General features: G+C 43.3%; 1 protein-coding gene and 1 non-coding gene across 3 annotated transcripts; both read left to right on the plus strand.

Annotated features, from left to right (window-relative positions):
• The first annotated feature begins 14,669 nt into the window (after positions 1 to 14,669).
• Positions 14,670 to 17,049, plus strand: LOC127294887 (WEB family protein At2g38370). 2 transcript variants are annotated; one of them, XM_051324792.2, is made up of 2 exons: positions 14,670 to 14,979; positions 15,410 to 17,049. In XM_051324792.2, exons 1-2 carry the CDS (start codon positions 14,809 to 14,811, stop codon positions 16,826 to 16,828), a joined length of 1,590 nt encoding a protein of 529 aa, XP_051180752.1. In that variant the 5' UTR covers positions 14,670 to 14,808; the 3' UTR covers positions 16,829 to 17,049. The 2 variants fall into 2 exon arrangements, with proteins under 2 accessions (XP_051180752.1, XP_051180753.1); XM_051324793.2 differs by having other exon boundaries at positions 14,671 to 14,979; positions 15,413 to 17,049.
• Positions 17,050 to 17,308: 259 nt separating this feature from the next.
• Positions 17,309 to 17,390, plus strand: TRNAS-UGA (transfer RNA serine (anticodon UGA)). Its single transcript has one exon. It is a non-coding gene; the product is annotated as a tRNA-Ser (tRNA).
• Positions 17,391 to 25,909: the final 8,519 nt, after the last annotated feature.

Raw genomic sequence — 25,909 nt, forward strand, 5'->3', positions numbered from 1 at the left:
TTGTCGGATCTTGTGAGCTGCCTAACATGATCAAGATCATCTATCTGTAATTCTATATGTTGCGTTTGTTGGGATCCGATGAATAGAGAATACTTGTTATTTTGATTATCAAAGTTATATCTATGTGTTGTTTATGATCTTGCATGCTCTCCGTTACTAGTAGATGCTCTGGCCAAGTAGATGCTTGTAACTCCAAGAGGGAGTATTTATGCTCGATAGTGGGTTCATGCCTGCATTGACACCTGGGACAGTGACAGAAAGTTCTAAGGTTGTGTTGTGCTGTTGCCAATAGTGATAAAACATTGATGCTATATCTAAGGATGTAGTTGTTGATTACATTACGCACCATACTTAATGCAATTGTCTGTTGCTTTGCAACTTAATACCGGAGGGTTCGGATGATAACTTTGAAGGTGGACTTTTTAGGCATAGATGCAGTTGGATGGCGGTCTATGTACTTTGTCGTAATGCCCAATTAAATCTCACTATACTCATCATGATATGTATGTGCATGGTCATGCCCTCTTTATTTGTCAATTGCCCAACTGTAATTTGTTCACCCAACATGCTGTTTATCTTATGGGAGAGACACCTCTAGTGAACTGTGGACCCCGGTCCAATTCTCTTTACTGAAATACAATCTACTGCAATACTGTTGTACTGTTTTCTGCAAACAATCATCTTCCACACAATACGGTTAATCCTTTGTTACAGCAAGCCGGTGAGATTGACAACCTCACTGTTTCGTTGGGGCAAAGTACTTTGGTTGTGTTGTGCAGGTTCCACGTTGGCGCTGGAATCCCTGGTGTTGCGCCGCACTACATCCCGCCGCCATCAACCTTCAACGTGCTTCTTGGCTCCTACTGGTTCGATAACCTTGGTTTCATACTGAGGGAAACCTGCCGCTGTACGCATCACACCTTCCTCTTGGGGTTCCCAACGGACGCGTGTTGAACGCGTATCACATACCTACCTACTACATGGTATTTCTCCGCCATTCCAAAGTAAATTGCTTGAGTGCTACCTTTAAAATTTCCATTCTTCACCTTTACAATATATAGCTCATGGGACAAATAGCTTAAAAACTATTGTGGTATTGAATATGTACTTATGCACTTTATCTCTTATTAAGTTGCTTGTTGTGCGATAACCATGTTCCTGGGGACGCCATCAACTACTCTTTGTTGAATATCATGTGAGTTGCTATGCATGTTCGTCTTGTCTGAAGTAAGGGAGATTTACCGCTTGAATGGTTAGAGTATGCATAATGTTAGAGAAGAACATTGGGCCGCTAACTAAAGCCATGATCCATGGTGGAAGTTTCAGTTTTGGACAAATATCCTCAATCTCATATGAGAAAAATTAATTGTTGCTACATGCTTATGCATAAAAGAGGAGTCCATTATCTGTTGTCTATGTTGTCCCGGTATGGATGTCTAAGTTGAGAATAATCAATAGCGAGAAATCTGATGCGAGCTTTCTCCTTAGACCTTTGTACAGGCGGCATAGAGGTACCCCTTTGTGACACTTGGTTAAAACATGTGCATTGCGATGATAATCCAGGTAATCCGAGCTAATTAGGACAAGGTGCGGGCACTATTAGTATACTATGCATGAGGCTTGCAACTTGTAGGATATAATTTACATAACACATATGTTTTATTACTACCGTTGACAAAATTGTTTCTTGTTTTCAAAACCAAAGCTCTAGCACAAATATAGCAATCGATGCTTTCCTCTTTGAAGGACCTTTCTTTTACTTTTATGTTGAGTCAGTTCACCTATTTCTCTCCACCTCAAGAAGCAAACACTTGTGTGAACTGTGCATTGATTTCTACATACTTGCATATTGCACTTGTCATATTACTCTATGTTGACAATTATCCATGAGATATACATGTTACAAGTTGAAAGCAACCGCTGAAACTTCATCTTCCTTTGTGTTGCTTCAATACCTTTACTTTGAATTATTGCTTTATGAGTTAACTCTTATGCAAGACTTATTGATGCTTGTCTTGAAGTACTATTCATGAAAAGTCTTTACTTTATGATTCAATTGTTTACTCATGTCATTTACATTGTTTTGATCGCTGCATTCATTACATATGCTTTACAATAGTATTGATCAAGATTATGTTGGTAGCATTGTCACTTAAGAAATTATCTTTGTTATCGTTTACCTGCTCGGGACGAGCAGGAACTAAGCTTGGGGATCCTTGATACGTCTCAAACGTATCTATAATTTCTTATGTTCCATGCTACTTTTATGATGATACTCACATGTTTTATACACATTATATGTCATATTTATGCATTTTCCGGCACTAACCTATTAACGAGATGCCGAAGAGCCAGTTGCTGTTTTCTGCTGTTTTTGGTTTCAGAAATCCTAGTAAGGAAATATTCTCGGAATTGGACGAAATCAACGCCCAGGGGCCTATTTTCACACGAAGCTTCCAGAAGACCTAGGGGGAGACGAAGTGGGGCCACGGGGCGCCGCCACACTAGGGCGGCGCGGCCTACAGGGGGCCCGCGCGGCTCTGGCGTGTGGGGCCCCCGTGACTCCTCCGACTCTGCCCTTCCGCCTGCTTAAAGTCTTCGTCGCGAAACCCCCAGTACCGAGAGCCACGATACGGAAAACCTTCCAGAGACGCCGCCGCCGCCAATCCCATCTCGAGGGATTCAGGAGATCGCCTCCGGCACCCTGCCGGAGAGGGGAATCATCTCCCGGAGGACTCTTCACCGCCATGGTCGCCTCCGGAGTGATGAGTGAGTAGTTCACCCCTGGACTATGGGTTCATAGCAGTAGCTAGATGGTTGTCTTCTCCTTATGTGCTTCATTGTCGGATCTTGTGAGCTGCCTAACATGATCAAGATCATCTATCTGTAATGCTATATGTTGTGTTTGTTGGGATCCGATGGATAGAGAATACTATGTTATGTTGATTATCAATCTATTACCTATGTGTTGTTTATGATCTTGCATGCTCTCCGTTGTTAGTAGAGGCTCTGGCCAAGTTTTTGCTAGTAACTCCAAGAGGGAGTATTTATGCTCGATAGTGGGTTCATGCCTCCATTGAATCTGGGGGAGTGACAGCAACCTCTAAGAGGTCGTTTGGTATCCATCATTTAAGCCTGGAATCCTGGAATTCATTTTAAAATTTCATAGGTGGGCTGTTTGGTTGCCACAGAATTGGGCCATCATTTCATTTGGGAAATCCAGCAAAATGATGCCATGTGTAATCACAATTCCGAGCTGAAACCTGTCATTCACAATTCCTGTGGCAACCAAACAAATTCAATATTGAATTCTACTATCATTTACAATTCCTGTGGCAACCAAACAAGTGTCCATTTCTGAAATTACAATGTAAATATTCATTTCAAAATGCTACAAATGAAATGAAAACCTGGCTTCCAAACGACTTCTAAGGTTGTGGATGTGTTGTTGCCACTAGGGATAAAACATCAATTCTATATCTAAGGATGTATTTGTTGATTACATTACGCACCATACTTAATGCAATTGTCTGTTGTTTGCAACTTAATACTGGAAGGGGTTCAGATGATAACCTGAAGGTGGACTTTTTAGGCATAGATGCATGCTGGATAGCGGTCTATGTACTTTGTCGTAATGCCCAATTAAATCTCACAATACTCATCATGTCATGTATGTGCATTGTCATGCCCTCTCTATTTGTCAATTGCCCAACTGTAATTTGTTCACCCAACATGCTATTTATCTTATGGGAGAGACACCTCTTGTGAACTGTGGACCCCGGTCCATTCTTTTAATTGAATACAATCTACTGCAATACTTGTTTTACTGTTTTCTGCAAACAATCATCATCCACACTATACATCTAATCCTTTGTTACAGCAAGCCGGTGAGATTGACAACCTCACTGTTTCGTTGGGACAAAGTACTTTGGTTGTGTTGTGCAGGTTCCACGTTGGCGCCGGAATCCCTGGTGTTGCGCCGCACTACATCTCGCCGCCATCAACCTTCAACGTGCTTCTTGGCTCCTACTGGTTCGATAAACCTTGGTTTCTTACTGAGGGAAAACTTGCTGCTGTACACATCATACCTTCCTCTTGGGGTTCCCAACAGACGAGTGCTTTACCGTCACAAGGAAGCTACTACGCCCACGTCAACTGTGCGCAAGCAGCGCCGTGGGCAGTGATTGGATGCGCATGGCCGCAATTATGCTGGTTGGCTATGTGCGACTGAGCTTAAAACGAGGAGTTGCATGCAACCAATGAGTGAGAGAAATAATAACATTCCTAGCTATTCAATAGGGGCATGACCGGCCAAGTATTTTTAGGGATTCGTAGCATAGAAAATAAAAAATTTCCTACCGCAAGAACGAATAACAAGCCAAGATCTAATCTTGTAGATGGTAGCAACGAGGTGAAGATCAACATACCCTCGAAGATCGCTAAGCGTTAACGAGATAAATCTCGTGGTGGATGTAGTCGATCACTTGCCGCTTTCAAAAGCGCGTATAAGATCTTGACGGTGCCACAATCGGGCAGCACCTCCGCACTCGGTCACACGTACGGTGTTGATGATGACGTCCTTCTCCCTGTTCCAGCGGGCAGCGGATGTAGTAGATCCTCCTCGGAATCCCGCCAGCACGACAGTGTGGTGACGGTGATGGTGGAGATCTCCGGCAGGGCTTCGCCGTAAGCGCTGCGGGAGAAGAAGGAGGAGGGAGTAGCTAGGGTTTGGGAGAGAGGGTGATTGGGTGCCGGCCTTGGTGCCCCTTGGGTGGTGCGGCTGGCTTGATGTATCCAGCCACCTCCCCTCTCCTCCTCTTTATATAGGTGGAACCCCTAGTGTTGCCCCAAAACCACTTTGGAGTCCAACTCCAAAACTTACCATAATGGAAAAACCTAGGTCAAGTGGGATTGCTCCCTTTCCTTGCTTCATGGCCGGCCAACTAGGTGGAGTTCACCATGGACTCCACCTTCCCACTTTGTGGGCTGTCTAGGGTTGGTGGAGTCCCTCCGGGACTCCTCCTTCCATAGTGATTTATCCCGGATGATTCTAGAAACTTCTACAACCTTCCATAAATTCATCGGACCATTCCCAAACTTGGAATGTAACTTCCTATATATGAATCTTATTCTCCGGACCATTCCGGAACTCCTCGTGATGTCCTGGATCCTATCCGAAACTCCAAACAACATTCAAACTCCATTTCATATTCCATATCTACTTAAAACGACATCAAACCTTAAGTGTGTCACCCTACGGTTCGAAAACTATGCGGACATGATCGAGACTCCTCTCCGATCAATAACTAATAGCGGGACCTTGAGATCCATAATAGCTCCCACATATTCAACGATGACTTCGTGATCGAAAGAACCATTCACATAAAATAGCAATTCTCTTTGTCTCGCGATATTTTACTTATCCGAAGTTTGATCATCGGTATCTCCATACCTAGTTCAATCTCGTTACTGATAAGTACTCTTTACTCGTACCGTGATATGATATCCATTGTGAACCAGTCACATGCTTGCAAGCTAATTAGATATCATTCCACCGAGAGGGCCCATAGTATATCTATCCGTCATTAGGATGGACAAATCCCACTATTGATACAAGTGCCTCAACCCTATACTTTCCGAACACTTAATGCCACATTTATAACAACCCATTTACGCAGTAGTGTTTGGTGTCATCAAAGCATCCATCCGGTGTAGGTGATAAACATGATCTCATGGTCAAAGGATTAAGTTACTATGGATATTAAAGCTTGGAGCACAAAGAACTAAATGACATGATCATATGCTACGCTTACTATGGGTGTATGTCCATCGCATCATTCACCTAATGCTATGATCTTGTTATTAATAACTTCCAATGTTCATGATCAGGAAACCACGATCATCTATTAATCAACAAGCTAGTTTAACAAGAGGCTTACTAGGGACTCCTTTATGTTTACAAAACACACAAGTATTAATATTTCCGGTTAATACAATTATAGCATGGGATGTAAACATTTATCATGAACACTAAGATATAACAATAAACACTTTTAATATTGCCTCTTGGGCATATCTCAACAGCCTCCCACTTGCACTAGAGTCAATAATCTAGTTTACATTTGTAAAGATATAACACCTTGGTCTTCTCGTGCTTATCATGTTTTCTTGTGGGAGAGGTTTCAGTCAACTAATCTGACATACTCAGAAACATTTGTATTTTGCAATTCATTTGCGTCTCTACGTATTACTCAGTTTTTCAAAATGAGTCGGCATCAATCGTATATGTTTGGTCCTCTGGTGGAACCTTAATTCCGCAGTCTGAAATATGTTACCAATATTGTCACATACAATATAGTTTCATAGTTCTGATACTACCGAAACTACACGAAGTTCTCAAAGAACTCCTCGACTCAAACACCCTTGGTCATTGTCAATACAATGAGATACTCTGCCTTCGTTTGTAGAATCCGTCACAATATTTAGAACTCATCTAAATATAGCATAGACTTTTTCGAACCCATTGTGCTACCTTTTAATGAACACATTAGCATAATCGAGATTGAAATTCATTTTTATATGTGACCAAACTAATATCTGTGTAACACCTTACAACGATTCGTTTGTCATTACCCCGTATAAAACTTACATATTTATATCCTCGGCTCTGACAAAGCACTCAGGGATATTCTTACTGTTGTCCAATGATCATTTTATGAATCAATTTTAGATCATAGGACATATGACTGTGTACATATTATTCGTGATCTAAAATCACTAATGTGTTTTTACTCATTGAGTGTCAAATACACACTCAAGTCTTGTTTACACCACCAGATGGAAAATAACACTTTCTTAACGTTTTCATATGGAACTACTTCAATATTCATTCTATGTACTTTGACTTAAACTTATTATGCGCTTCAATCTAGCTTCATAGATCTTGACGCTGAATACATTTTTAGTCCATATTCTTTCATTGAAGTTAATTTTCAATGAAACCTTCTAATCACATCAAGTACATGATTACATTATTTATAATCAATGATATGTCATCTACATAAAGTATTATAAATATGTCTCAGCGCTCCCACTTAATTTTTTGCAAATGCAAGTATCTTCATCGTTTCTGATGAAATCAAAAACTCTTTGATTATTTCATCCGGTGAAGATTCCAACTCTGTGATACTCACTTCATCCAGTGAATTTTGTATACCTTTCTAGTATTCTACGGACTAGCAAAACTCTCAGTTGTATCTTGTACACACCTTTAATACACATTTCTGTTAAGGAATGTATTTTGTCATCCTACTAACATATCTCATAAAAGAAATATGTAGCGATTACTAGAATAATCCGCATAGACTATAAGCATCGCTGCTGAAGATCTAATCTTATCGCAGTCAACTCTTTGAACTTTGTCGTAAACAATATTTTGACAAGTCGAGCTTCTTCAAGGATATTATATCCAATTCTATTAATTTTATAGATCCATTTACTTTCAAAAGTATTTATTCCTTCAAAAGGTTTACCAAGATCCAAGCTTGATTATAGACAATATCTTGAATTTCATAGCTCTTAGCCATTTTAACGGAGTCAGGGCCCATCATAGCTTCTTTGTATGTAGCTGGTTTATCATTGTTCAAAATCAATCCTCTGTCCATAAATCATTTATTTGAACACAAAGTAAACCATACCTACAAGGTTCAGTAGATATTTAGATCTCCATGACTATAACACTTTGTAGACATGGGAGCCATGATTGTCGTGGCCGCTTCTGGAACCATTTTCAATGTTGCGCTACTCTGATCATCATGCTTAGGTTCATCAACTTTATCAAGTTCCATTGTCCTCCCACTCAAATACTTCGCTAGAAACAATTTCTTGGAAATAAGCAAGTAACATCGACAAACACTTTTGTGTTTAACTTCATAGTGGAAAGAATTCCCAATTTGTTCTCTGGAATAACCAACAAAGACATTCATCCGATTTTCGTTGTAAACTTATTTACTTATGCTATGCATACCAAAATTTAAGAAAGGACTATTAGGGCTTATACCCATGCCATAACTCATATGGTGTCATTTCAACGGATTATGATGGCGCTCTATTTAGTGTAAAAGTAGTAGTGTCTAAAGCATAATCTACAAAAATATAATGGCATCATTTTATATCATTATTAATCCAACATGGTTTGGATACGTCTCTCGAATTTTCCATCATAACTATGGTGTTCCGAGAAACGTGAGTTGTGGAATAATTTCGTAACTCTCTTAGATGTTCGCTAAAAATAGTAATTCAAATATTGCACCATGATCCAATCATAGATATTTGACTTTTCTATTATGATGATTTCCACTTCATGCTGAAAATTTATTTGAATCTATTCAAATGTTTCAAACTTCTTCCTCATCGAATAAATATATCCATATATATACACTCAATTCACTGTTGGAAGTTTTCATGAAGTAGAAAAATCTTCCGCACACAACTATGCCCAATGAACAACATACATCATCATGTATGTTTCCACTAATTTAGTTGCCCGTTCAACTCTTGGCCTATGAACGGTATTTCAGTCATTTTCTTTAGAAAAGAGTTGCAAGTGCCAAACGATTCAAAAATCAAATAACTCCAAAAATCCATTTGCATGGAGTTTCTTTATGCGTTCCTTTCTAATATGACTTAAATGGCGGTTCCACTTATAAGTGGAATTCAAATCATTTGCCTTATGGCATTTTAGTGTCAGTGTTATGCATGTGTGTTTCACCATTAAGATTTATAATAACTTATCCATCGTACATGGAGTAAGGTCATAATTTGAACAACTCATTGTTTTCATTTGACCATAGCAAAATAACAATTATTAAATTCCTTATTATAAATCTGAAGGGCTAGGTAGAATGCCAACGACGAACAAAATAACACCTTATTTTGTTCCAGACGTGCATTATTACCACATTCCTTGTTAATCACTTAGGCCATTGTATTCTTGTATTGCGTTGTGTTGTATGACATCTCATACCAATCAATATGGTACAAATACCCAAGAACTTCATTGTGTGACCAATCGAAGAATACATTCATAACATGTATATCATCTATATACACCTGAGCTAGACTTTCTAGTCTTTTATTTCTTTATGCCAAAATCCTTTTTGTAGTTTCTCTTTCGACTTTCCTCATATTTCAGAAATCACTTCAACATCAATAACTTCTAAGCTTGTTGGTCAAATACCAATAACCTTTAGGTTCGCACTTTGAAGTTGATCATCTCATGACAAGTGTTTCGAATTTCACTATTAGTAACTTTTTAATGTGATGAACAATTTCACTCATAATTTTATCCATCAAATCATGACAAATTCATGATGAAGCTACTATGACTTACATGGATATCCGAATAACGTTAGTGCCCAACTAGTTGGAGGATCAGGACGCCTAGCGTCTTCAACCTTCGTACATTCCCATAAAACTTATGAGTTTATGTAGTCTCACTAAATTATATTCTATTATCTTTAATAAGTTCTTAGATATCACATATATCTCACACCTTGATTATTTCTGAAAACAAACTTTTCAGCTCCTTACTTTTCAAATGGATTTGAACATCAAGTTTTACGGAGACAAGATAATTTTAGATACTAATTGAAACCATTGCTTTTCGAATCAGCAATTTGAGGATTACCAAAAGTTTGCTATAGGACCTAATCATTTCTTGATTCTTTAACAATACGGTACCAGTCCGTAAAGTTACTTGTCAGATTTAACAATACTTTTATCTCAATTACAAGCCTAGCGCAAAGTAGAAAACAGATGCCAATTCTACAAAATTTAATTCAAATACAATTTAGACTATGTTCAGGACAAATTTGATTTTACTATTAATTCTTAAATTAACTAGGTGAACTCCCACTCAAAACAATATCCCTCGCATTGTCTTAGTGATTACACGAACCAAATCCACTACACCAAGTCCGATCATCACGTGAGATGATGTAGTTTCAATGGCGAACATCACATGTTCATCATATCATCTATATGATTCATGCTTAACCTTTCGGTCTTCCATGTTACGAGGTCATGTCTGTACATGCTAGGCTCGTCAAGTCAAACCCTAGTTTCCGCATGTGCAAATCTGGCTTGCACCCGTTGTATACACACGTTGAGTCTATCACACCCGATCATCACGTGATGCTTCGAAACAACAAGTTTTAGCAACGGTGCTAACTAAGGACGAATACTTTATTATCTTGATTTTTAGTGAGAGGGATCATCTTATAATGCTACCGTCGCGATCTAAGCAATATAAGATGCATAAAAGGATTAACATCACATGTAATTCATAATGTGATATGATATGGCCCTTTTATCTCGCACCTTTGATCTTCATCTTCAAAGCACGGGCATGATCTCCATCATCGTCGGCGCTGCGTCAAGGTCCATGGCGCCGTCTTCATGGTTGTTCACCACATGTAGTAACTATTACAACTACTTTGAAATAATACTACTACATGAAATATAAAGACAACCATAAGGCTCCTGCCGGTTGTCATAATACAATAATGACCATCTCATACATATTCATCATCGCATCATGGCCATATCACATCACCAAACCCTGCAAAAACAAGTTAGACGCCTCTAATTTGGTTTGTATATTTTACGTGGTTTAGGGTTTTCAAGTAAGATCCAATCTACCTACGAATATGAACCACAAAACTGACACTAGTGTTGTCAATTGAAATAGTAAACTGAATCTTCACTATGGTGAGAGAGACAGACACCCGCAAAGCCACTTATGCAATACAAGTTGCATGTCGAGCGTGGAGCAAGTCTCATGAACGCGGTCATGTAAAGTTAGCCTGGGCCGCTTCATCCCACCATCCAGCAAGATGCAAAGTACACATAAAAAGAGACAACAAAAGCATCAACGCCCACAAAACCATTGTGTTCTACTCGTGCAACCAATCTATGCATAGACACGGCTCTGATACCATTGTAGGGATTCATAGCATAGAAAACAAAAAAATTCCTACCGCAAGAACGAATAACCAGCCAAGATCTAATCTAGTAGATGGTAGCAACGAGATGAAGATCAACATACCCTTGAAGATCGCTAAGCGTTAACGAGATAAATCTCGTGGTGGATGTAGTCGATCACTTGCCGCTTTCAAAAGCGTGTTGAAGATCTTGACGGTGCCACAATCGGGCAGCACCTCCACACTCGGTCACACGTACGGTGTTGATGACGACGTCATTCTCCTCGTTCCAGCGGGCAGCGGATGTAGTAGATCCTCCTCGGAATCCCGCTAGCACGATGGCATGGTGACGGTGGTGGTGGAGATCTCCGGCAGGGCTTTGCCGTAAGCGCTGCGGGAGAAGGAGGAGGGAGTAGCTAGGGTTTGGGAGAGGGGGGGTGCTTGGGCACCGACCTTGGTGCCCCTTGGGTGCGGCTAGCTTGATGTATCCAGCCCCCTCCCCTATCCTCCTCTTTATATAGGTGGAACCCCTAGGGTTACCCCAAAACCACTTTGGAGTCCAACTCCAAAACTTACCATAATGGGAAAACCTAGGTCAAGTGGGATTGCTCCCTTTCCTTGCTTCATGGCCGGCTAACTAGGTGGAGTCCACCATGGACCCCACCTTCCCACTTGGTGGGTTGGCTAGGGTTGGTGGAGTCCCTCCGGGACTCCTCCTTCCATAGTGATTTATTCCGGATGATTCTAGAAACTTCTACAACCTTCCATAAATTCACCAGACCATTCCCAAACTTGGAATGTGACTTACTATATATGAATCTTATTCTCCGGACCATTCCGGAACTCCTCGTGATGTCCTGGATCCTATCCGAGACTCCGAACAACATTCGAACTCCATTCCATATTCCATATCTACTTAAAACGACATCAAACCTTAAGTGTGTCACCGTACAGTTCGAGAACTATGCGGACATGATCGTGACTCCTCTCTGATCAATAACTAATAGTGGGACCTGGATATCCATAATAGCTCCCACATATTCAACGATGACTTCGTGATCGAAAGAACCATTCACATAAGATAACAATTCCCTTCGTCTCGCGATATTTTACTTATCCGAAGTTTGATCGTCGGTATCTCCATACCTAGTTCAAACTCGTTACTGATAAGTACTCTTTACTCATACCGTGATATGATATCCCTTGTGAACCAGTCACATGCTTGCAAACTAATTAGATATCATTCCACCGAGAGGGCCTAGAGTATATCTATCCATCACCAGGATGGACAAATCACACTATTGATACAAGTGCCTCAACCCTATACTTTCCGAACACTTAATGCCACCTTTATAACAACCCATTTACGCAGTAGTATTTGGTGTCATCAAAGCATCCATCCGGTATAGGTGATTAACATGATCTCATGGTCAAAGAATTAAGTTACTATGCATATTAAAGCTGGAAGCACAAAGAACTAAATGACTTGATCATATGCTACTCTTACTATGGGTGTATGTCCATCACATCATTCACCTAATGATATGATCTTGTTATTAATAACATCCAATGTTCATGATCAGGAAACCATGATCATCTATTAATCAACAAGCTAGTTTAATAAGAGGCTTACTAGGGACTCCTTTATGTTTACAAAAAACACAAGTATCAATGTTTCCGGTTAATACAATTATAGCATGGGATGTAAACATTTATCATGAACACTAAGATATAATAATAAATACTTTTATTATTGCCTCTTGAGCATATCTCCAATAGTATTAAGCTGCATGCTTCTCCTTAATCGGTGTGCTAAAAGTTTTACTCCTTAAGCTATGGTACAGAGGGAGTACTGTATATGATTTCTTTCAGTGTCCTAAAAGAGTCTTGCGTAGATTGGATTATTTACGATCAAGATTTTTTTGGCAAGAAGATAGTGAGAAAAGAAAGTACCGGTTGACTAAGTATTGTTTGCCATCCAAAAGGTCAGGGTGGACTTGGTGTCCATGGTCTCGAGGTTAAAAACAAAGCCTTGCTTGAAAAGTTGTTGGCTAGGTTATTAATCCAGGACTGTGTATGGCAAAACATATTGCGGAGAAAATATGTTGGATCAAATGCGATATCCTAGGTTACCTGGAAATCCGGCGATTCACATTTTTGGGCAGGTCTCATGGCCACCAAAAAATACTTCATCCCATATGGTTCTTTCTCCATTATAGATGGATCATAGATAAGATTCTGGGAGGATATATGGTTGAGAACAACCACACTTCGAGAATAGTATCCTACCTTATACAATATTGTACGTCATAAGAGCGACACGCTCCAGAAGGTGATGGAAACATCTCCTCCGACTATGACGTTCGGACGAGATCTCATTGGACCTAGGTTGGCTTATTGGAATGAATTGCTACAACGCGTACACTCACTTCAGTTGCTACATGGTTTCAAAGAATTTCACTGGGGTCTCACTAAGAATGGAGTATTCTCGGTATGTTCCATGTATAAAGCTTTAGTTGAACCATTAAACCTGTGCTTAACAATAAAAACGTTTGGAAGATGAAGATACAATTGAAAACTAAGGTGTTTGCATGGTACATTCGTCGCGGGGTCATTCTTACTAAAGATAACCTTGCAAAACGTAACTGACATGGATGTCGGGATGTGTTTTCCGTCATGAAGAAGAGACAATAAAACATCTTTTCTTCCAGCGCCGGTTTGCTAGATCTGTATGATCAATTATTCAGATAGGTTCTACCTTATAGCATCCAAGAAGGATTACAAATATTTTTGGCAATTGGATGGATGGGGTGGATTCTAGGTTTAAGATTCTTATTAGGGTGGGAGCGATTTGGTCGCTTTGACTATGTAGAAATGACAAGGTTTTTAATAATAAATATTATCCTCTTATGCATGTCATCTACCGGTGTACGGCTTTGCTCCGTTTATGGTCACTGCTCCAGCGACTAGAGTACCGCGATCTCTTTATGGAAGTGTCTACACAACCGGAGGAAACGGCTAAGGAGTTTATTACCTAACATGGGTGGCTACATAGTCATAGAATTTTGCCTCCTGTGGCTGTTTCAGATTACTAGTTATGTTCTTTTTTATTCCACTCGTTGTAGTGACTTCGTGATTGGATGTATTGCTTGAAACTTCTGAGTAATAAAACATCCTTTTATAAAAAATTGAGAGAGAGTATGAGATCTATTCAGCACATTGTCTATTTCTCGGGCTGTGCACCAAAACATGTGTGGATTCGAGTTGTTGCCACTCCACCTGCCGGCTGCTGCTGCCCTGCGAGTGCGATCTCCAGCCTTTGCAACGGGCATTTCCTGACCTGCTCTGTTTTGTTCCGTTCTTCACGGTCACGGAGCAATATAGCAATCACCGCCCCCACCAACTTCCTCGACCGTTGAGGCGTTAAATGAATCTTTCCCAAAGCAAATTTTGTGCGACCAACAGCAGCCGTACGGTAGATAGTGTATGGGTATCTATCTAACTCTAAGAATGATCGGCGTTTCCTCATTGTGTCTCAAGAAAACACAAACATTTACCGTGACGGCAGTGCATTTCAAGCGGACTGTTGGAATGAAAATGAGAGGAAAAATACACGTGCTGCCAGCAAGGATTGGGTGGGGTACCCGGGTGAAGCCAAACTATCAAAACTCAACGGGCAACGGCTCCTTCTGCAGCGCCCGGCCCCGGTCAAGTCTCGTTTCCCCATTAAAACCAGCTTTCCGTCCCTCCCAAATCTTTCTTCTTGCAGACCTATCTCCACTCTCCGCCAGTCTTCACGCCACAGCGAAATCTACACATTCACCCCATGGGTGCCGAGGAAGCATGCCCAGCTCCGGCCATCGCCGTCGCCGGGAGAGCGGAGATCGACACGTCCGCGCCGTTCGAGTCGGTGCGAGAGGCCGTCGACCGCTTCGGAGGCAGCGCCGCCTGGAGCTCCCGCTTCATCAAGCGCATGTTCGCTCCCCCCAACCCTAAGGTGACATTCCCCACCATGTTGTTCGCGCCACCTCCTTCTGCAAAGTGCAAATCACTCACCTGTGCGAATTGATGCTATCGTCAGGCCATTTAGCAGGACCGCCAGTAGTGCCCTAAGTAGTTTCTTCACAAAACCCGCTGAGCTTACCAAGTATTTTCGCTTGTATTGTACCCTGTAGACACTTCACCCTGTTTGCATATTGTTTCCTTTTTCAATCAGTTCTTGGCATTATCATCTTAACGAACATTGTACAACAAACTCGTCTTAAGGTTCTCCATTTGTCTTGTCACAGTCCGTATGCACTGCTAGATCTGATTTTGTTACATGGCCTTCTTTTTCAACTACTTTTTTCTTGAATATTTCTGTTGTCCCTTTCATGTTTCGTATCAATCTTTTCCTCCTTTCCACTCATGTTATGTATTTTTTTCAGCAGGACCATGAGCTATCTGAAGAAACTGAACAAGCTGTCAGTGTAGAGGAGCAGACTGCACAGCTAGAAAATGAGCTGCTCATCAAAGAGAGGGAAACACTGGATGTGCTAAAGGAACTGGAATCAACCAAGAAAATCATAGCGGATTTAAAACTCAAGATACGGAGCCAAGAAACTGAAACATGTCCCGCAGCCGAGAAGTCTGACGAAGGAACTGAATCTCTTCTGACAGAATCTGTAGAAGAGCAACCTGAAAACATTATCGTGGAATTTGAGCTGGTCAAAGAAAGCCTAAACCGAACTACAGGTGATCTGGCCGCGATCCGAGCCACAGTTGAGTCACTGCGGGATAGCATAGGGAAGGAGAGAGCTCTGCTTCAGAGCGGACGAGAGAAGCTTTCCTCAGATGCCGCCTTGATTTCTTCGTTGGAGGATGAGCTGGATCAGACATCGCAGATGCTGCAGACTCTGAAAGATCTGCAGGCGAGACGTGAGCGCCCGTCAGACATTTTCACTGAGATCAAGAAGATGGCATCTGAGGTGAGGCAGCTCAGGAGAATGGCAGATGCTTCAAAATCTGAAGCTGTGATCCTGGCTGTAGAAATCGAGCAGGCGAAGGCTAGCATTGGCACTGCTGAGGCCAGGTGTGTTGCAGCCAAGAAGATGGAGGAAGCAGCGAGAGCAGCAGAGGCTATTGCGCTGGCAGACATCAAAGCTCTGCTGAGCAGTGAAAATTATTCTGAAGGCAGCAGCAGCAGTGTGTCTGATGGAGTGACGCTTTCAGTGGAGGATTATTCCATGATGTATACCAGAGCTCAAGAGGCTGATTACAACACAAATAAGAAGGTAGAAGAGGCGATGCTGCAGGTGGATGCAGCTAACACTTCAGAGTCTGACTCGGTCAGAAAGCTAGAAGATGCTAAGCAAGATGTTGAAGAATGCAAGAAGGCACTACAAGAGGCCCTTGAGAGGGTAGAAGCTGCTAACCATGGCAAGCTTGCCGTCGAAGACATTGTTCGCAGGTGGAGATCTCAAAGTGGACACAAAAGGCGATCTATCGGTGGCTCTCCCAAGTTCAAAAACGCAGGCCACCGCCGTAAACTTTCACGCAGCATGGATATGGTTTCTGATGTTTCAAGTAGTTCCTCCTTCAAGCCAACGCTGTCAATTGGGCAGATACTGACCATGAAGCTAACGGGGCCTGACGGGTATGACAAAAGCGTCTGGGACGACAAAACGGGGGAGCTGCCAACTGTCTCACTTGGTCAGATTATCAACAGAAAGAGTGCAGTTGTGTGCACCGAGGAAACGACTGCCTCGGAAAGGATTTCTGGAAAGAGGAAGAAATTTGCATTGACAGGACTTTCAGGCCTCCTGGCAAAGCAGTCCAAGAGCAAGAAGAAGAGAGAATCCTTGTGAGAGGAGGTTTATTTGTAATTGTAGTGCTGTACTATGTAGCTGCAGTTTAATCTAGTGAAAGAAGATATGGTCCTCTTGATCATATAGATTACCTATGGAGATGGATTGTAATCATAGTGCCATGGTGCTATGTAGCTGGCTTGATGTGTAATCTGCAGCAGTTGAGGCTGCTAGTTAGAGTAAACAAAACTATGCATCGCTAATTATCGGTGACTGAGTTATTTCCATGTGTGTTCAGAAAGTGTTTTGAGTTTGCAACAATTCCGTACTGGGTTAAATAGTTAGCAGTACATGAAATCCATGTTCTCATAAACTGAAAATCCTATAGAATCATAGCATTGAAGTAGAGGGAATCGCATGGTTGGTCACAGAATTTGGCAGAAATGAGCACTTTAATCACAGAAACTTCAAACGGAGAGGCCGAAAGTCACTTAGTGCTGTCCTCCTATATGTAACATGATATAAAACAAATAACAAGAAGTCGATATGTCCGAGTGGTTAAGGAGACAGACTTGAAATCTGTTGGGCTACGCCCGCGCAGGTTCGAACCCTGCTGTCGACGTATGTTTTTTTGTTTTTTCTTCCAATGTATGCGGAGCTTTGGGCCTAACGGGCAACCACTGGGCCTACCCGTACCTAACTAGAAAAATGCAGGAACTATTCGATTCTCTACAGTCGTTTGAGTACTTTTTTTTTTAATATAGAAAGAAGTTTGAGAAACATTTGTGTGTCGCATCTTTCGCCTCATGTTTCACTCAACGAATGGCAGCATCTGGACGCTAGTGGCTCCAGCACCATCAGACCGCACCCAGCTTTCTACCTCTCCAACAGCCAATGACGTAAAGCATCAACGAACGCACAAGATATTTTCCGTTTCGGCAACTCCAGCCCAGTTATCCATTGCAAGGAAGCTTTTTGCAGCAAGCACGTTCCACTAGCTGCAGAAAACACTCCGCATGCGTTTGCCTCTCTGCAAACCTATATCCAAACGGCATAACAGTTATATATCTTTGATCAAGATCTAGATGTTTCCGGAGTTCTATTTCCAGGCTATTGGGTGGCGACATCTTAATAGATTAGCAAATGCATAGAGGACCTGTGTGCCGTATTTTCTATTGGCTGATTCATGTAGCCACTTTAGCTGATCTTTGAATGTAATAAGGGATGTTGAATCTTTGGTATTTTGGATACTTTCGTTAATAAAAGAAGCCGTGTGCATCAATTGATGTAGAGGCTGAGGCGATGCTCCTTCATCTAAAAAAAAAGATGTTTCTGGAGTGTTCCATGGCGCCTGAAGGTGGAGGTGAGCGTCATCTAGTCTCTGGTGCATTGCGGAGGAGGTGGGGTGAGCGCCATCCGATGTGCTCTATGGCGGAGGGATGGTGCGAGCTTATATAGCGTGGCGGCGAAAAAGAGGGCGCAGCATAACATTAAACATCAGCGTTGGGAGACGAGCCTTCATTGCGTGCGAAAGCGGCAAAGTGCAGCGGTGCGAGCAGGGAAGCGTCCCCATGTGGAGGAAGTGCAACATCATGAGTAGCAGGGCAGGGCCGCAACATTAAAATAGGTTGACCGACCGCTTTGTGACGCAGAAAGGTTGGGTCCACTGGCTGACCAGTCAGTTTTTAATAATTGTGCGTCGTGTAAAGTAGGTTCTCCGCATTTGCTCACGCAATTAATTGATTCCCGATCCGTTTGGTTGCATCAGGCTGGTTTACCAATATTCCTACAAATATAATATTTATTTATACAGGAAATAATGAAATATTTCTTCATGATCAAAGACATAAGAAATGAAAGAAAAAAGAAATCAACGAAAGAAGAAATCGAAGAAAGAAAGAATCAAAGGTTTTTTTGATTCGACCCGAGTCTGCGACTCGAGTAGAATCTCGGGGGCTACTGACATGGATATGTCATATCGGGTCCAAAGCATTGTTATCCCTGGTACAAAGCTCAAGAGGGAATATAGGAAAGCCCACGAAGAAGTCTGGAGAAATCCAAAGATATCTCATTAGGAAAGTTAAGCCCATATCGGGTGAACCGGCATGTATTGTAACTCGACCTCGAGGTGGACTCTGAGACCTAACCCGCTATATAAGGGCTGGGAGGAGCCACCGAGAGGAGACAGATTCAATCAGAGAAAACACCTATGTAACCCTAGTTCCACATATTGTAATCTCGATGATTCGCCCTTGATAGCAATACTCGTCGGCTGCCTAAGTTGGCTGACCGGTTTGTTGATTCGTCACTGTCCTCCTTCCTAAAATCCAAGTGCATCATCCTGGGCATTGATGAAGTTAACCCTTTGTTAGTGTATAGAGGTGGAAATGGATCGGATGCGAATCGGTAATGCCCTTACCATATTTGTTTCCATATTTTTAAAACGAATACGGGCGTGGATACGGAGGTTACCCAATACGAATTTGAAGCGGATGTTACTCGAATACGAATTCAAAGCGAATGTTACTGAAAGAACATCTCTCACAATATGATTTGTGTGTTTGATGTCAATATATGTGATACACTAATGTTCGATGAAGTGGTGCAGGATTTATATAGGTACATGAATATAAGTGACTTGTGTGGAAAAACGAGTAAAAAGAAAGCTGAAAAAGATTCACCAGACCAGATAATCCGGGCCGGATATTTGCAGAATATCCGGCCCCCAATTTTTGGTTAAGGACTCGAGGCGATGTGGCTCAGTACTTCCCTGGACATGGGCCGGATTATTGGCCGGACATTTGGCCGGAATTTCCCCAAGGCCAGATAATCCGGGCCGGATATTTTCGAAATATCCGGCCCCCCAAAAATTGGCTAAGGACCAGAGGCGACTTGGCTCAGTAAGTCCCTGGACATGGGCTGGACATTTGGCCGGAATTTTCCCAGGGCCAGATTTTTGGTCGGGGGCGGATTATCCGGCCCCAACTTAGGCCGGATTATCCGGCCCTCGATAGTCTCCAACGGCTGGATTTTGAGAGGTGGTATTTATACCCCCTTCTCCTACCTTCCTCCTTGCTCAATCATTGAAGAAATTCTGCCAAGCCTCACCACCATTAGAGCCACCTCAAGAACTCAAGATTTGCAAGATCTCGTCCCTCACCCAACCAAAGTTCTTGAGCTTTGGAGATTCGAAGGAGAAGACACCGATCTACATCCTCACCGAAGCGATTTGCATTTCCCCCTCATATGCTTGAGGGCTCTCTTGCTAGTGTTCCTCTTTGGATCCCTAGTGTTTGTTGTTGATGTATTGTTGTTGATTGTTGTGTCGTTACAGATTTGGGAGCCTCCAATTTGGTTGTGGATGTGTGCCCCAAGAACCTTGTAAAGGCCCGGTTTCCGCCTCGAGGAAATCCCTTAGTGGAAGTGGGCTAGGCCTTCGTGGCGTTGCTCACAGGAGACCCGAGTGAAGTCTTCGTGACTGTTGGTCTGGCTTTCGTAGCGACCACACTCCTCCAAACGTAGATGTACCTTCTTGCAAAGGAAGGGAACTACGGGAATCAACTTCGTGTCTCCGTGTGCTCCACTCTCGGTTACCTCTATCCTTTATCTCCTCTATATTGCGTTGCCATATCTTGCTTAGTCGTTGACCTTGTCATATAGGTAAATTCACATAGTTGCATATCTAGAGAATTTACCTTTGTGTCAAGCCTAAATTGAAAAAGAACAAAAAATTGGTTAGCACCTATTCACCCCCCCCCCCCTCTAGGTGCGGCATACGATCCTTTCAATTGGTATCAGAGCCTCGGCTCTTATTTCGGGCTTAACCGCCTAAGAGTATGCCGGAGGGTGAACACTCGGAGGGGGCCGCAAAGCCGGTCTCCATGGATGATCTCAAGTCGGTGGAAACATCCTTGAGATCCGCCATGCAAACCCAAATCGAAACATTGATGAAAATGTTTAATGACCGCTTTCCCGCGGCTCCCCCCATCATCCCCACCGAAGAGGAAAAGGACAAGGGTGCGTTAGAAGGGGGAGATGCTTCGACATCACCCCTCTCTATCAATCCCTTGAATGGTGATAACTTAAACACTATCAAACCCCCCGTTACTTCTCCTACGGGAACTAGTGGAGGTGTTAGCTACAATCGAGTGGCTCCGCCTTTCCTAACTCCCGATATCCCGGTTCCCCATCCTCATATAAACATTAGGGGCGACCCACCTAAGTTTAATGTTAAAGATTTTGATACATGGCAATTTGAGTTTCGTTATCATGTTCGCAGTGCCTCCAATGAACTTTGGAGAATCATCGTGGAAGGCTTCAAGCCATACAACCCCGACAAGTTGACTAGAAGAGAAGCGGTTGATAGTCAACTCAATGACACCGCCTTGCACATGATTCAAACTAGTGTGCGGACAAAATAATTGTCTCGTGTTCGGAATTTCACCACCGCCAAGGAAGCTTGGGATGGTTTGGCCGCTAGTTGCATTGGAAGTGATAGCATGAGAAGGAACAAGTACAATTCTCTTCGGAATCAAGCCGAAGGATTCATGAGGCTACCGGATGAAGATCATGAAGCAATGTATGGAAGGCTTCTCACCGTTGCCAATGCTTTCCGGAATGTGGGTGCCACCCACATAAATGACTCTTGGATCAAAGATAAGTACATGGATTGCATGATGTCATTCGAACCCATTGATGTCAAGACTCTTGTTGGGAGAGAATGTTTTTCCTCTCTCACCTCTCAACAAGCGGTGCACGAGATGCAAGCCCTCAAGGTGCTCGAGCAAAACTCTCATGATTCTCTCAATCGTGCCATTGGTATGTCAAAAGGGAACAATCTTGCCTTGACGGTCAATTCCGTAGAAGAAGTGAACCCTCAAGAACAATATAGGGCATCTTGGAGTATGTCCTATCCGGAAGACTTGGAACTCCACTACAATGATCACATGGCCTTCCATGCAAAATCTTTTTGGGTTGATCCTTCCAAGGCCAAGGAAGACAACATCAAGAGAAACAACAAAAGTGGGTTCACTAGCTTGGGTCCAAGAACAAGATCATGCTACAACTGTGATGACAAGCGCCATTTCATCGCCGAATGCCCCTATGAGCATAGGGAGACTCATGGTGGAAGGCTGATACGTCTCCGACGTATCGATAATTTATTATGTTCCATGCCACATTATTGATGATATCTACATGTTTTATGCATACTTTATGTCATATTTATGCATTTTCCGGCACTAACCTATTAACGAGATGCCGAAGAGCCAGTTGCTGTTTTCTGCTGTTTTTGGTTTCAGAAATCCTAGTAAGGAAATATTCTCGGAATTGGACGAAAGAAACGCCCAGGGGACTATTTTTACACGAAGCTTCCAGAAGACCGGAGGGGAGACGAAGTGGGGCCACGGGGCGCCACCACACTAGGGTGGCGCGGCCTAGAGGGGGCCCGCGCGGCCCTAGCGTGTGGGGCCCCCGTGACTCTCCCGACTCCGCCCTTCCGCCTACTTAAAGCCTTCGTCGCGAAACCCCCAGTACCGAGAGCCACGATACGGAAAACCTTCCAGAGACGCCGCCACCGCCAATCCCATCTCGGGGGATTCAGGAGATCGCCTCCGGCACCCTGCCGGAGAGGGGAATCATCTCCCGGGGGACTCTTCACCGCCATGATCTCCTCCGGAGTGATGAGTGAGTAGTTCACCCCTGGACTATGGGTCCATAGCAGTAGCTAGATGGTCGTCTTCTCCTTATGTGCTTCATTGTCGGATCTTGTGAGCTGCCTAACATGATCAAGATCATCTATCTGTAATGCTATATGTTGTGTTTGTCGGGATCCGATGGATAGAGAATACTATGTTATGTTGATTATCAATCTATTACCTATGTGTTGTTTATGATCTTGCATGCTCTCCGTTATTAGTAGAGGCTCTGGCCAAGTTTTTACTCTTAACTCCAAGAGGGAGTATTTATGCTCGATAGTGGGTTCATGCCTCCATTAAATGCAGGACGATGTGACAGAAAGTTCTAAGGTTGTGGATGTGTTGTTGCCACTAGGGATAAAACATTGATGCTATGTCCGAGGATGTAGTTATTGATTACATTACGCACCATACTTAATGCAATTGTCTGTTGTTTGCAACTTAATACTGGAAGGGGTTCGGATGATAACCTGAAGGTGGACTTTTTAGGCATAGATGCATGCTGGATAGCGGTCTATGTACTTTGTCGTAATGCCCAATTAAATCTCACTATACTCATCATATCATGTATGTGCATGGTCATGCCCTCTCTATTTGTCAATTGCCCGACTGTAATTTGTTCACCCAACATGCTATTTATCTTATGGGAGAGACACCTCTAGTGAACTGTGGACCCCGGTCCTATTCTTTTACATTGAATACAATCTGCTGCAATACTTGTTCTTTACTGTTTTCTGCAAACAATCATCATCCACACTATACATCTAATCCTTTGTTACAGCAAGCCGGTGACATAGGCATCCCAAATGGGCCTGCCGAAGATGGTACCCGGGGTTTACTGGAGGCCCAATACCCGAAGAATAAGAAGATTCGGGAGCCCAAGATTTACTAAGGAAAGATAGAGTTGTAATAGGAAGTGTTGTTTGTAATCTGGCGGGACGAGTTAGAGACCGTCCCGGACTCTGTAAACTTGTATAGCACGAATCCCTCGGCTTCACCTCATATATAAGGGGGAGTCGAGGGACAAAAGAAAGAATCGAATCATTGTCTGCAAACCCTAGTTTTCATAGTCGTCGAGTACTTTTCGGCTGAAACCTTCGAGATCTACTTACCCTCTACTTCTAACTAAACCCTAGCCTACAATTCATAGGCATTGACAAGTTAATCCCTTGTCAATTGGCGCCGTCTGTGGGAATTAGAGGCGTAAGGAGCTGATCTCGATGGCACGCTCAAGATCTTCGACATCGTCAACCGCAAGCAACACAATGGATCGAGGTAAACAGATCGCTACTGGTCTTGTCGATTTTGTTCCTCACCCACCCTCCCGTTTGGATGCATATGCGTATCTGGCGGAGCCCATGGAGATGACGTTCGGAAGGTTCCACTTTCGCGTCGAGAAGGAAGGATCGTATCGTGTCGAAATTCCGATTTCGTCGGGATCATCAGTGGCCGATTCCGATTTTTCAAGCTATGCATCGTCAAACGAGTCAGGAGAAGAAGAAACCTCGGCGACACGCTACGTCAGTATCAGAGCAAGAGAGAAACTCGCCAAGATCTTCAACGACATATCGTTTGAGTCATCTGCGGACTCGTATATAAGCGATGGCTCAAGCGATGTCGACAGTCATGACTTCATCGACAAATCTCTCACAGTGGGCAAGGTCTTCATCAATCTCAACGATGATGTCACCAAACCCAACATAGATCTGAGTACAAGGTATCATCAGATTTACGCCATTGAAGGTCAAGAGGAGACATCTGAGGCTTTCGACAGTTTGGGAAATCCATACGTCGATCCCTCCAATCTGCGACAAGGCTTGGGCAACAAATACGTCGGGCCAGAGCCGCGAGATAGAGTTCAACTTTCACAAGCAGCGTGGGACAGAGCTGCGAGAGCTATGAACGGCACAGAACCAATGGCTACCACAGCCACACCAGAAGAATTGCAAGCATATCAATATAGGCTCGCACGAGCTGCCGAGAATTGGAAAACAGACGGCTGAGTTGAACAGAGAAAGGAGGCAGCTTCTGCATCCAGCAGGAGAAGGGCAGATTTAAGTCGACAATCTAGAACTACGGGTGATAGCCATCGGGAGGCGCGGAACAGAGCAAGATCAAGGCTGCAACACATACCCGAGGCAGAAAGAGAACACTTGGTTCAAAACCTCGACATGTCCTTTATGTCGATAGATACAAGAGGAAACATCATCCCTAAGACACCAGAGGCTGGGTATATGGCGACACATGCTTTTATCCTTGCATCTAAACCACCTCCGGGTGACCCAAGGGAAACACTTGTACAATATGGCGGTAGCAGGAGTTGGAGCTATGGGGACAGCGTTTATATCAACGCCTCCCGAAGGAGTGGCAAGGCAAAATAGTCCGCGACCCGCGAAGACAACAAGCGGCAGCACTCGAAGGGCCAAGTGGAGCAAGAGACACGGCAGCACAAGCAAGAGTCGACAGAGCGCGGCAAAACGAAGGGATCATCGGCAATCCCCGAACTCAACGACGAAGATATGTGCGGCTTACCATGCTTCACGAGGAGAATCCGAAAACGCGAGTCCCCTCGGGATTCAAGTTACCCGATAATTTCAAGAAATTCGACGGCCTTCAAGATCCGGAGGATTGGCTAGTCGACTATCCGGAGACAGTGAAGGCGACGGGAGGAACTAGGGCAACAGCCATGCAAAGCATCCAGGTGCACCCGAGTGGTGCCGCACGATCATGGATAAAGAAACTCGCTCCAGGATCCATCGACAGTGGGAAAGTTTCGAGGACGTGTTCGTCAAGAACTTCAGATCCACGTGCAAAAAACCCGCATCGTTAGAGGAGTTGAGAGCGTGTCGACAAAAGCCAGATGAGCCAATGAGAAAGTACATCCAGAGATGGAATATCATCAAAAACTCGGCAGAAAACATATCTGACGAGAGAGCAATAGATGCGTTTGTCGCAGAGTCGAGCGTGGAGACTTTGTCGAGGATTTGGGAAGGACCAATCCAAGGACAAGATCCGCGTTAATGGAGATAGCAAATAAATGGGCAGATGGAGAAGACGCTGTCCACAACAAACGACACAGTCGCGAGAGGAGGACCGTGGTCGAAACTATCAACCGAGGCGAAGATTTCCTCGGACGTACCAGAACTACGACGCTCCAGGACAAATTTCGGCAGGTTTTCGGACAAATACGGGAGGCAATAGAGATGATTACCGAGAGAAGCGGTGAACAGCGAGGTGATAATAGGGATGATTCACGCAACAGGCAAAATAGTGGGCCGAGGTTTCCAAGACCTTTCGTGTCCCCGAGGAAATGCTGAACGGACCGTGCCGGATGCACTTCTTCCTCGACAAAGAACGGGAAAAGACGGTCGGGGCACTGCAGAAAGACTGTCGAAATTTTCAGGCAATGTTCAGATATGCAGAAAATGCTCACGCTCGAGCAGCA

Source organism: Lolium perenne, chromosome 4 (genome assembly GCF_019359855.2).
Source record: "Lolium perenne isolate Kyuss_39 chromosome 4, Kyuss_2.0, whole genome shotgun sequence".
NCBI classification, from domain to species: Eukaryota; Viridiplantae; Streptophyta; class Magnoliopsida; order Poales; family Poaceae; genus Lolium; species Lolium perenne.

Excerpts from the sequence above, each read along its gene's own strand:
- LOC127294887 (XM_051324792.2), top strand. The coding sequence starts at position 14,809 with ATGGGTGCCGAGGAAGCATGCCCAGCTCCGGCCATCGCCGTCGCCGGG. Across the intron at positions 14,980-15,409 it reads TCGCTCCCCCCAACCCTAAG|CAGGACCATGAGCTATCTGA; the intron begins GTGACATTCCCC and ends TATTTTTTTCAG.